Consider the following 12,350-nt stretch of genomic DNA (forward strand, 5'->3'; position numbering starts at 1 on the left):
ATCTATTCTTATGACTATGATGTGCCTGTATTATTCCTACTAGAAGTTATGAATGAATTGCTAGCGGTTTACAATGAAGATCCAGATGGGTGTTACCAGTTTGGGGGTGTCCCCGCACAGTCTGACACTGGCAGCAGTGATTGGATAGTGTCAGACTGTGCAGGGACACCCCCCAACTGGTAAAACCCTGCTGGACCTTCATTGGTAACTCCTAGCAATTTATTCATAACTTCTAGTAGGAATAATAAAGGAATAGCACAACATAGAATTATAAGAATAGATGCTTCAGAATTGTTATTACACGGGGGATGCAAATAGTTACTAAAGCGGGTCGGGTCCTATTTGAGAAGTTGAGCAATTTTTCAAATCCTAAAGGGTCATGCACACGACCGTATGTGTTTTGCGGTCCCCCCCCCCCAAAAAAAAAAAACACGATTCGGAAAAAAATACAGATGACGTCCATGTGCATTCATATTTTGCAGAACGGAACAGCGGGCCCCTAATAGAACAGTCCAATCCTTGTCCGTAATGCGGACCATAATAGGACATGTTCTATTACTTTAGCGGAACAGACATACGGAAACGGAATGCATACGGAGTAACTTCCGTTTTTTTGCGGAACCATTGAAATTAATGGTTCTGCCTACGGCACTCAAAAAACCCGTAACGGACACGGAAAGAAAATATGTGCATGAGCCTCAATTCTCATACTAAATTATAGCCTTTTCCTCCCCAATCTAGAACAATCTTGAGAGACCCGGCCGTACAAGGACACATAGATGAATCCCCGCTGGAGACTCTTCTGCCAACAAGAAAAATCGAGAGGCTTGAGAAAAATTTTGTCGACAGCGAAGTGGTAGGACGCCGTCTACGCAATTGATTTCACATAATACATGAATAGCTCATTGTGCCTCCAAGCTTGGGCGCCCCAAGTGGAGGACCCCCATATGTCCTAATGGGGCGTATACAGAAGGGCTGCCTTTGTCTTTTAATTGGTCTGAATAGCGTCAATGAATTCCAAAACAGAAGCTTTGTCCAGGATTTGGCTGCATGGCTGCATTTCTTCTAGAAACAGCACCACCGCTATCCACAGGTCATGTGTGGTATTGCAGCTCAACTCCATTCAATTCAATACTAGATGCAACCTGTGGGCGGGAGCGGTGCCATTTTTTGGAACAAAGCAGCCATGTTTTTCTAATTCTGGACGACCCCTTTAAGGGAGTGGTCCAATAATCAAGACATAATAGGTGATGATAACTTAAGTATGAGCGCTAGGGGTCCCATCCATCATGAGAAGGGGGGCCACTTGTCTGAATAGGTGGGCAATCACGCATTCAGTCTATGGGACTGATGAACATCGGCGAGCGCCGCAGTCACCCCATTCCAGTACTATAGACTTTGAATGGCCACAGACCCATTTAAATGAGGGGCACAGGACCCCTGTTCCCAAATGGATAGTTAATAAGTATTGATTATGGGCTAACCTCCCCCTTGTGCCAAAAAGAGACAGATCTCATAAACAACTTGTTAGCAGAGGGACCAGGCAAATCTCACGTACGCTCTGCTTTTCCCTTCTATGCGGAAATTGTCCTGCCGTGCCGATTTTGAAATCCGCAGCATGCGCCACCTGCCACTCTGTTCATTTCTGGGGGCCCTGCGGGGTATGGGGCCCCAGTTCACATGTTCAGTTCCCTGGTTATCCTCTGGCTCTCCAGTTTTAGGGCCCATTCACACAGACGCATGAGCGGGTCCGCAGACGTTCTGCAATTTTACGGACCGGGTGCGGAACCAGTCATTTCAATGGGGACGCAAAAGATGTGGACAGCACACCGTGTATTGTCCGCATCCATGGTTCCGTTCCGCGGCTCAGCGGAAAGGATAGAGCATGTCCTATACTTGTCCGAGAATAGGCATTTTCTATTGTGGTTGCAGCCATGTGCGGTCCACAAATTGTAAAACTCACACGGCCGGTATCCGTATTTTGCGGATCTGCAAAACACTACGGCCGTCTGAATGAGGCCTTAGTGTATAAGTTCAGAAACTTTCAAAAGCACTTTGTGTTACCGCTCATCGCCGTTTTCAAGATCGCAGCTTGCTGTCAGTGAATGGAAACATTCTTGCTTATATCAAGACACTCCGGTAGAGTGAATATTTGTCGCTGCTGAGAACTTGCTACAACAGTATCCAGTCTAGGGGTCATCCATGAGCGAAATCTATCAGCAGCAAGCAATACCAAATCGCTCTCCAGTTTGGTACAGTGTGTCAGTGTAAGGCTACTTTCACACTAGCGTTTTGGTTTTCCGGTATTGAGATCCATCATAGGGGTTCAATATCGGAAAAAAACGCTTCCGTTTTGTCCCCATTCATTGTTCAGCTTTGAACGGAATGCTCCAAAATGCATTCCGTTCCGTTTAGTTGCGTTCCCAGACCGGAGAGACATGTTGTAGTTGGCTTTCCGTTCTGGGATATGGAGCAAGACGGATCCGTCATGACCCCCAATGCAAGTCAATGGGGACGGATCCGTTTTCGCTGACACAATAGAAAACAGATCCGTCCCCCATTGACTTTCAATGGAGTTCATGACGGATCCATCTTGGCTATGCTACAGACAATACAACCGGATCTATTCATAACGGATGCAGACGGTTGTATTATCAGTAACGGAAGCGTTTTTGCTGAACCCTGCCCGATCCAGCAAAAACGCTAGTGTGAAAGTAGCCTAAGGCTACCTGCACACGTTGCAGAATACGTGTGGTTTTTCCACACGGATTCCCACGCGGAAAGAACGCAGCGTAGTACATTACACAAATCTCATGTACACTTTGCAGATTTTTTTTCTGTGCAGAAATTGACCTGCCGTGCGGATTTCCAAATCTGCAGCGCGTCAGTCATGTTTACAGTTTTAGACCTCACGCACACGACCGTTGTTCCGTGATCCGTTTCCGTGTGTCTTCCTTTATTTTTGGAGGATCACCAGACATGAAGGAAAGTAAAAAAAAAGTCTAAGTCAAGTTTGCCATGCAAAGGATAGGAAAAAAACGGACGCGGACGACAATCTTGTGTGCCTCCGCGTTTTTTCACGGTCCCATTGACTTGAATGGGTCCGCGAACCGTTTTCTGTGAAAAAAAAATAGGACAGGTTATATTTTTTTTTTTACGGACTGGAACCACGGATCACGGACGCGGATGACAAACGGTGCATTAGCAGAGATTTTTTAACGGACCAATTGAAAGTCAATGGGTCCGCAGAAAATCACGAAAAAACGGAACAACGGACACGGAACACAACAACGGTCGTGTGCACGAGGCCTAAGATCGAGATCTGCAGCTAAACCTTAAATCCGCACCAAAAACCGCTGTTAAACATTGCGGATATGATGCAGAAATGCACAGAAATCCTTATAGAAATTTGGGCGGATCTTAAGTGCGTTCAGCCGCACTCATGTGCAGGTGGCCTAAGGGTGGCTGCACACGATTCAGATTACATGCGGATTTCGTGCAGAAAAATCACAACGTAATACAATACTAGCAAAGTGAACGAGGCTTGACAAATTGGAAATTTAACTACTGTGTGGATTTTAACATTTGTAGCAGGTCCATTATTCATGCGATTCCACAGCTTCTGTAGAGGGGTGTTCCTCATAGACTTCAATTAAGATGTTAAAACAGAAAAAACACAAAAAATAAATAAACAAACACAAAGAAATGCACCATAACCGCAATAAACAGTGCAGATTATGTGCAGAATCCCACAATGCAGTGGATTTTAAAATCTGCACGGCAGGTCAATTTTCGCACGGATAAAAAAAAAAAAAAAAAAGCGAAGTCTACATGAGGTTTGTCTAATCGCATTCACTTTGCTGGTACTGGATTAAATTGCATTAAAAAAAAAGCGCACTTAATGTACATCGTGTGAAGGTAACGTGTGTCCAGGCTGTTTATCCTATACAGCAGGGCTCAACAACCTTCTGTGAAACTACAACCCCCAGCATGCACACTTACTCCACTAATCTTGTAACTCCTCTGGAGTGCCGGAGGTCGCTGATCCCTGCCATAGAGGACTGTCTGGACTGGAGGGTGTAGCAAGCGCTCAGCTATGAGAAGAAGTATTAAGTCTCCTAGCCTCTGGATTCAAAGACAGCAAGCACAGATCTTAAAAATATTGAGAAATTGAAACATTTATCAAAAAAGGCTGGAGGAAAAAACGTAAGAGTATCCTTAGCAGCCAGATTGCTTCTTTAATTAAGTTGCTATGGGTAACGCTTCCATGTTTCATTTGCAACATAGTATATCAAAGTGATAATGGTTCATTTACATAATACTAGACCTTCCCTTTAAATCTATGGAAACTGTAGTCTTTTTCTTGTTCTCTCCTCTTCTGAAGAACTCACTGGAAACATCCCTGGAAAAAAGCTTAAATTCGGAAAGCAAGAGATGGATGAATGGGAAAGAACCCAGCAAAGTAGGAAGAAATTACCAGTCTAAACTACAGGCGGAAGTCACACAGGTCAAGGCACCTATTTTTTTATGTTATGTTTTTTTTTTCTTAAATTATACAAAATTGTATCTTTTCTCCAAAGTGATTTAACCTGCTTTATCCTATTTAGATTTATCGTGACAGCATCCAGAAAACAGCAGAAATATCGGAGGAAATGTCCAACAAGATGGCGCCACATCTGGTGAAGGAGCTACAGAACTTTCTTACAAGGTGCACGATGACACTCGGTTGGCTCACTTTGAGACGGAATTTTACACTAGAATTGTAATGCAAAAGGCACGCCCCCTTTCCCATGAAGCCACACCCTCTTTCAGACTAAGCACAGGAACGCTCTGTAAGGGCTCATGCACACGACCGCTGTTTTGGTCCACATCGGAGCCGCATTTTTTTGCAGCTCGGATACGGACCCATTCACTTCAATGTCCGCACCCGTTGCTCAGTTCCGTGGCCCTGAAAAAAATTAATAGAACATGTCCTATTCTTGTCCGTTTTGCGCAAATTTTTAATTTGCGGACCGTGTGCATGTAGCCTAAACCTGCACGTGCCAAAAAGTTCAACTTTTTGGCCCAATTTTTTACCAAAATCTAAGTGCACTCACATTGGTAAACATGGGCCAGTGTGCACAGAGCCCATGTAGATACACACTAAAAAGTAACCATGTGGGATATACAGTATATTACATCACCTTGCTGCACTTCCAAACGTATACAGCCAAACCTAACACAAAAATAAGCGTATACGCCATCATATCTTAAATGTATCGAATTCACGGATGTGTATAGACATTACAGTAAAAAAAAAAAGTGTCCTCCTGATTTTACAATAGGATTGCAAATGGATGCTATAGGTCTACGGTGCCAGCAGCATGCATACCGCTCTATACAGCATGCAATGTAACAATTCCACAGGGATTCTTTAGATGGGATATTGCATTGCAATCCAAGACTGCATGGACATGGACTGTGTAACCGCCACATATCCCAGACTGACCGCCGCTCACCTGAGCCAAACTCACTACATCATAGGGATTTATGGTGCAGTGAGTTCTGTCTCTGGTGATGCTGTGAGTTCCAGCCTAATTGCAGGTCTACTGTCCCGTACCCTAGTGGCGGATTGGCCATAGAACTTACAGGGAAATTTCTCGGTGGCCAATGCCCAGGGGGGCACCCAAGCCCTCCTCTCTGTCGCTGGCCGGGTACATAATGAGCTCTCGGTGGTAATTAACCCTGTGAGAATGAGAAACTCGTGTACATGGCCAGCGATCGCACATGCCCTCCTGAATTCAACTTCTGTGGCCTGTATCTCACCAAAGCCCCCTACTCCATATCCTAATCAGAGACAACTGGAGGAGGACAGAAAATGGCGTCTATTGATGGCCACCACAGAGGGACAACTTTTGGGGCAACATATTGTGCTACACTGTGGTATTTGGTTCTGATAGGACGGTATTTTGCGCTATGGTGTTGCTGATGACCCCTACTTATGTTGGCCCACCTTCTGTGAATTTGGACCCGCCTATAAGTTCCCAGTCCGTACCCACATAACGCTGTCCGTACAGGACTGTAGACGGGTGGTTGGGCTGGAACTCAGATCACGATGACGCAGCGAGTTCAGCGCACACACGGCGTGGTCAGTCCAGGAAATGTGGCCATCACACAGACTGCACATGGTCCGTGAGAATACAGCCTAAGACTACCTGCGTACGTTAAGTATTATACGTGTTTTGTCTCCATGCGGATTCTAGTACGGAAAAACTACAGCATAAAGCCTCATTCACAAGTCCGTGTGTTGTACGTGTTCTCCACGGACAGCACACGTCCCCCATTCATTTTAATGTGTGTATTCACACATCAGTGTTTAGGACGGTCCATGGGTCCATTTTTTTTTTTTTATATCACAGATGCACGCTCTATTTTTGTTCACGGATCCATCACGCCCATTATAGTCTATGGGTCAGAGAAAACCATAGATGCGACACGGATGCCATCCGGGTTTCACGGATCATTAGGAAGAGATGCTTTGAAAACTATTTTTCAGCTGTTCAGTGTCAGTGCAACACGGATGGCACACGAACCGCAAAAAAGGGACACGCGGTTCCTTCACGGACAGCTTCATGGATGCATCACTGACCACCTTCTCACAGATTTGAGCACGGACACAGACGTGTGAATGAGGCTTAATACAGTACCAGCAAAGTGTATGGAATTTCACAAATCTCATGTACACTTGGCTTTTATTTTTTTCGTGCGGAAATTGATCTGCGGCGCAAGTCAATTATTTGTGCAGATTTCACCCTTTTCAATGCAAGGCTGTGATCGGTGACAAAATCGCATCAAAAACGGCAAGTAATACATGTGGGTTTTGGTGCGGAAACACACAGAAATCTGCATGAAAATTTGTGCGGAATTTCTGCAAAACAGCCCGTTCAGATGTTTCTTCTTTTTTTTAGGTTAAATACATTTATTTCCCCTGCAAAAACCACAACTAGAGCCAAAAACATGTGGTTCAGATGCAGGTTCAACTGCATCATCTGAACACAACCCTGAAGCACAAACACTTCAGTTGGAGTGAGGCGGGCTGCGCAATAAAACAAAAGAATAATCCGTGGACGTGGCCTGCTACTTTGCAACCGGACCATTTAGCCTTAAGGCTTCTTGCACACGACCGTATGCCCTCCGAGACACACAGTCCGTGAGCGGGCCATAAGTCCTGGAGCGGCATTGATCGTGCACACGGGAGCAGACAGCATCATAGATTACAATGATGCTGTGCACGTCGGGCCGCCCGCGGGGCTATTGTCCCGCACTCATATAATCTTAAGGCCTCATGCACACAGCCGTTCCGTGCAATGGGGACCGCAATTTGCCTAGACGGATCGAGACCCATTCAACTTGACTGGGTCCGTGATCCGTCCGCACCGCAAAAAAATATTCTATGTTCTACTATTTTAGATGTTGTTTGTAAATAGTGTTGAGCGAACTTGTGTTTTAAAGTTCTGCGTCCAAAGTTCGGGTTATCGAAGAATCCCGTTATGGATTCCAAATTCCGTTATGGTCCGTGGTAGCGGAATCCATAACAGGATTCTTCAATAACCCGAACTTTTGGACGCAGAACTTTAAAACACAAGTTCGCTCAACACTATTTGTAAACCTTCAGGTTTTTTTTTCACGAGCGTGCCAAACGCATCAAAACTGATTGCACCCGCGCGGAAAAAAAAACACTGAACGCAATTGCAGACGAAACTAACTGAACTTGCTGGCGAAATGGTGCGAGTTTCCCTGAACGCACCCGGATTCACACGAACGATACGGATTGTAAGAGGCTTAATTCATCAATATCTGATGTATAGAAATCAGTCACAACGTGCTCCCATACAGCTCAGCGCCGCGCGCTTCCAGGCGCATGGCTTCACCGTATTTATAAGGCCTAAAGCTTAGCAAAGCAATGCATTAAATATAAAAGCGAAACCCTAGAGTGTAAAACCTAATGAACCCAATCTCCTGTTACTGGCAATACTCTTCTATGATGGGACTCACCCTGTGTGCAGCCAGGTGGGGCTGGGAGAGATCACACTGCGCAGGTGCAGGAGCCAAATGAGAGCAGGGGGAAGGCTCAGGGCCGGTCTGAAGGAGGGCTCAGTTATCAAGGGACTTGCGACTTAATTTAGTTAGGGCTCATTCAGACGGCAGTATGCTGGCCGCAAAAATGCGGATCCGTTTTATTTGTGGATTAGATGCCGACCCATTTACTTCTGTGGGGCCCTTTTTCTTCCATTCCAAGGCTCCACAAAACAAATGAAACACGTCCTATACTTGTCAGTGAAAATCAGGACATGGCCCCATTGAAGTCTGTGGGTCCGCAAGAGTGCGGAATACAATCCATTTTTTGGGGGGGACACGCTGAATAGTCCGCAAAAAAAAGGATCCACATTTTTGCGGACAGAATACGGCCGTCTGAATAAGCCCTTCTAAAAATAGTTGCAAGTAACCTTTCTGACAATAGTAAGTCGCACAGCAGGGGTCGAAACGTTTCCAACACTTGCGTGGGACAGGGGCAGAGCGTGTCTCCAGTCCTGCCAAACAGTGATGGCCAACGAACACATGCGGGCTGCCATCTTAACTCACAAGTCCGGCGAGGCACAGGTAAGCCCTTACCTGTGCCTGCGACGGGAGCCGGTCTGAAATCAAATGCGGTCAGCGGGAGCAGGCAGTTCCGAGAACAGCCGCTGGAAATGGCGCATGTACGCCTGGAAACAGCCTGCAGTTGGAGTAGATTATCTGCGTCGTCATAAAACAGCCTAATCCTCTGGCTGTGCAATGGGGGAAACAAACCACTGGCGTGAAAACGCTGGTCTTTGTAAATGTGCCCCTAAGGTGTACATACATATAGGGGGTCATTTACTAAGAAGCCTACGCTAGTTTTTGGCGTAACAAAAGCTGCAAACCCCCTTTTTTGCGGCATTTTAAATGGCCATGGTACAAAATTGTGTGGCATGGGCGTTTTTACACCATCCTCACCACTGCCGAGGGCCAGGGCATAAAATTTAGGGCTCATTCACACGAACGTATTTTCTTTCCGTGTCCGTTCCGGGTTTTTTTGCGGACCGTATATGGAACCATTCATTTCAATGGGTCCGCAAAAAAACCTAAAGTTACTCGTGTGCCTTCCGTTTCCGTATGTCCGTATTTCCGTTCAGCAAAAAAATAGAACATGTCCTATTATTATAAGGATAGTGCTGTTCTATTAGGGGCCGGCTGTTCCGTTCAGCAAAATACTGAATGCACACGGACGTCATCCGTATTTTTTGCGGACCGCAAAATACATACGGTCGTGTGAACAAGCCCTTACACCTGGAAAAAGGGGCGTAAAAGAGGAGTGCAAACTACTCCCCTCAGGGTTTGGAGTCGTTTTCCCTCCAGTCGCACAGACTGCCGGCACCTTGTCATAAATTAGGCGCTTGTTCTGGCAGTGCCGCGGCTATCTTAGACTATTTTGTTGCAAACACATTTTTTGCGCCGCTTTCAAGACTTGGGAGTGTGGAAGGAGTGGTGGGGGCGTGAAGTGGGCCCGACAAATTTACCAACAGGCATAACTATGTCTAACTAGGCCTCCTCCACCAGCACAAAGGGGAAACAAAGACCGTACTAAAAAGCCGTTCTTTGTAAATGACCCCCAATGAATCTATTGGATGACGTACAGCGGCTTTTTGGCACTGAATCCATGACAAGTTTTGCCTGCACAAATAATACGAGCTGACAGCGCAGCTGACCACATGCGGCCAAGCCATGCCCACCTGCAGCAGACAATGGCCACGTAATTTTAACGAAAAATTGTGCGGTCACAGGTTGTCACAGGTAGGTGCTGCTTAGCCTCAAGAGGCCAGGGGCGCCATCGGTCCAAACCCTAAGGCCTCTTTCAGATGGACCATAGAAAACTCATACATGGACAAGCCTAAAACAGACTGTAAGCCATAGTGTGCACCTGCCGTCCGTTTTTTTTGCAGGCCCATTCCAATGCGTTTATGTCAGGTGTAGCTGTACTCGCAGCCAATCGTAAGCAGACTTTACACTGACTTCTTCACTGTTCTAGATACCAGAGTCTGTTCGTTGAGTACACGCAGAGGAAATATCAGAAACATTTCAAGGCTATTACTATTGGCAATATCAACTGCAGCTGGGCATTCAGGTGAGTACCATCTGCCCCATTGTGTGAGTTTTACGCCCGTAGCTGGTGGATGGACGAGCCCGCGGGAAACTGCAACCAAATTATTCATTTTTAACAGGAACTTTCTTGAAGACAAAGATCTAAGATTAGAAAGGAGATCGAAGGAAAATCTCATCTCAGTCCTTCAGGAGTTTGAAGCTGTTGGATACGATGCACTTTTGCAGAATATGTTTAAGGAGCTGAAAGTAAGTACTCGCTGACGTGTGCAAAACGGGTCCGAAGGTGCAACTTACTATGGGACGCAATAGAAATGGGGAGCAGGGAAACGGAGCTGTCAGAAGACATGTTATACTAAGGGCTCATTCAGACGACTGTATGAATGGGTCCACATCGATATCGCAATTTTACGGAGCGGGGGCGCACCCATTCATTTCAATGGGGCCGCAAAAGATGCAGACAGCACACCATGTGCTGTCCGCATCCGTAGTTCGGTTCCGCAGACTTGTAAGGCCTCTTTCACACGACCGTATGGCTTTTTCAGCGTTTTAAACTGGGCTAGGCATAACTGGGATGGGCTAAAATTGGGCTGGGCATAACATTTTCAATAGATGGTTCCGCAAAAAACGGAACGGATACGGAAGACATACGGATGCATTTCCGTATGCATTCCGTTTTTTTTGCGGACCCATTGACTTTAATGGAGCCACGGAACGTGATTTGCGGCCAAATATAGGACATGTTCTATCTTTCAACGGAAAGGAAAAATGGAAAAACGGAAACGGAATGCATTCGGAGTACATTCCGTTTTTTTTGCGGAACCATTGAAATGAATAGTTCCGTATACGGAACGCAAAAAACTGCCCGCAAAACGGAAAAAAAAAACGGTCGTGTGAAAGAGGCCTAAGGCTACATTCACACATCCGTGGTGTGTTACGGACCCGCAAATTGCAACACACCAGCCCGTCACCCCTATAGAAATGGCTATTCTTGTCCGCAAGCTGCGGACAAGAATAGGACATGCTCTATCTTTTTGCGGAGCCGCGGACCCGAAATCGGGGCCGCGCTCTGCAATTGCGGCTGCAGACAGCACACTGTGTGCTGTCCGCATCCATTCCGTCCCCATAGAGAATGAATGGGTCCGCACCCATTCCGCAAAATTGCGGAAAGGATGCGGACCCATTTTGCGGACGTGTGAATGGAACCTAAGAAAGATAGAGCAAGTCCTATCTACACTGTGTTTGGCAGTGGAGCGAGATGGGGGAGGAGCAGGGGAGTCAGGGGTCGGAACTCTGTCCCTGGCAAATTTATTAACACACCTAGAAACAGGCGTAAATGTTGCTGATAAACTACGCCAGCCACGGGGCCGGAGTCAGATTGCCATAAATGTGCCTAATGTCACCTCATCACAAATTAGATGAATCTTACGGAAGTGCAAGGGGTAAACTAAGACCGTTTTAAAAAGCTGATCTTTGTAAATGTGCCCCATCATTTTCTTTTATCTTTTTAGTCTCGTTTTAGGAAATTGTGCCATGGAAATGATCGGAAACACTACTTTCCAGATATTATGCAATATGTAAAATCATATGTTACTTCTCTCCAGCCCCTCTGTCAGCCGTGTTTCCAGGTAGGAGTCCTTTTGCTGTAGACCAATATTCATGAGAATTTTGGAAATTATGCAGAATAAAATGGCTATGACTTTTCTTTTTCACAAAACATGGATTTAGGAGGAATATTTCTGATGGAGTGTTTAAGCTTGTACAGGTGAAACAGGCAGAAATCATGACCTGAACCAGTACAAGCCATGCACCCATAAATCGCATAGCAAAACCGCAGCAGATGCAGGTTATAGAACCTGGATATTTCAATCAAAAATGTAAGGAGGGTCACATCACTGGGAGTATGGGGGTACCTACCGCAGAGACACATTTTGATCTTTACTATGGAGCCTCCTCCTTATGTAAACCATTAACTGGGAATCAAGGATCTCCCACCATTAGGTTATGGCCACATGTGGCATAAATACTGCAGATTTTCTGAGCCATGGTGGGGACCAGGTATGAGAAGGAAGCCATGCTGAGGACAAGAGATGAGAGGGGAAGCCATGCTGAGGACAAGAGATGAGAGGGGAGCCATACTGGAAACTATGGATATGAGGGGAGCCATTTTGGGGACTAGGAACAAGAAGAAG

The 12,350-nt window shown here is 45.9% G+C and overlaps 1 protein-coding gene across 2 annotated transcripts in view; it reads left to right on the forward strand.

Moving 5' to 3' along the window:
• Positions 1 to 12,350, forward strand: part of LOC120981872 (tumor necrosis factor alpha-induced protein 2-like) — a 30,201-nt gene that overhangs the window by 12,764 nt on the left and 5,087 nt on the right. For both annotated transcript variants that reach the window (XM_040411653.1, XM_040411652.1), the window contains exons 4-9: positions 742 to 856; positions 4,385 to 4,507; positions 4,608 to 4,708; positions 10,088 to 10,183; positions 10,281 to 10,407; positions 11,670 to 11,786. In XM_040411653.1, the coding sequence (XP_040267587.1) occupies positions 742 to 856; positions 4,385 to 4,507; positions 4,608 to 4,708; positions 10,088 to 10,183; positions 10,281 to 10,407; positions 11,670 to 11,786 (679 nt within the window). The remainder of the gene's footprint in view (positions 1 to 741; positions 857 to 4,384; positions 4,508 to 4,607; positions 4,709 to 10,087; positions 10,184 to 10,280; positions 10,408 to 11,669; positions 11,787 to 12,350) is intronic.

This window comes from Bufo bufo, chromosome 11 (genome assembly GCF_905171765.1).
Source record: "Bufo bufo chromosome 11, aBufBuf1.1, whole genome shotgun sequence".
Classification (NCBI taxonomy): domain Eukaryota; kingdom Metazoa; phylum Chordata; class Amphibia; order Anura; family Bufonidae; genus Bufo; species Bufo bufo.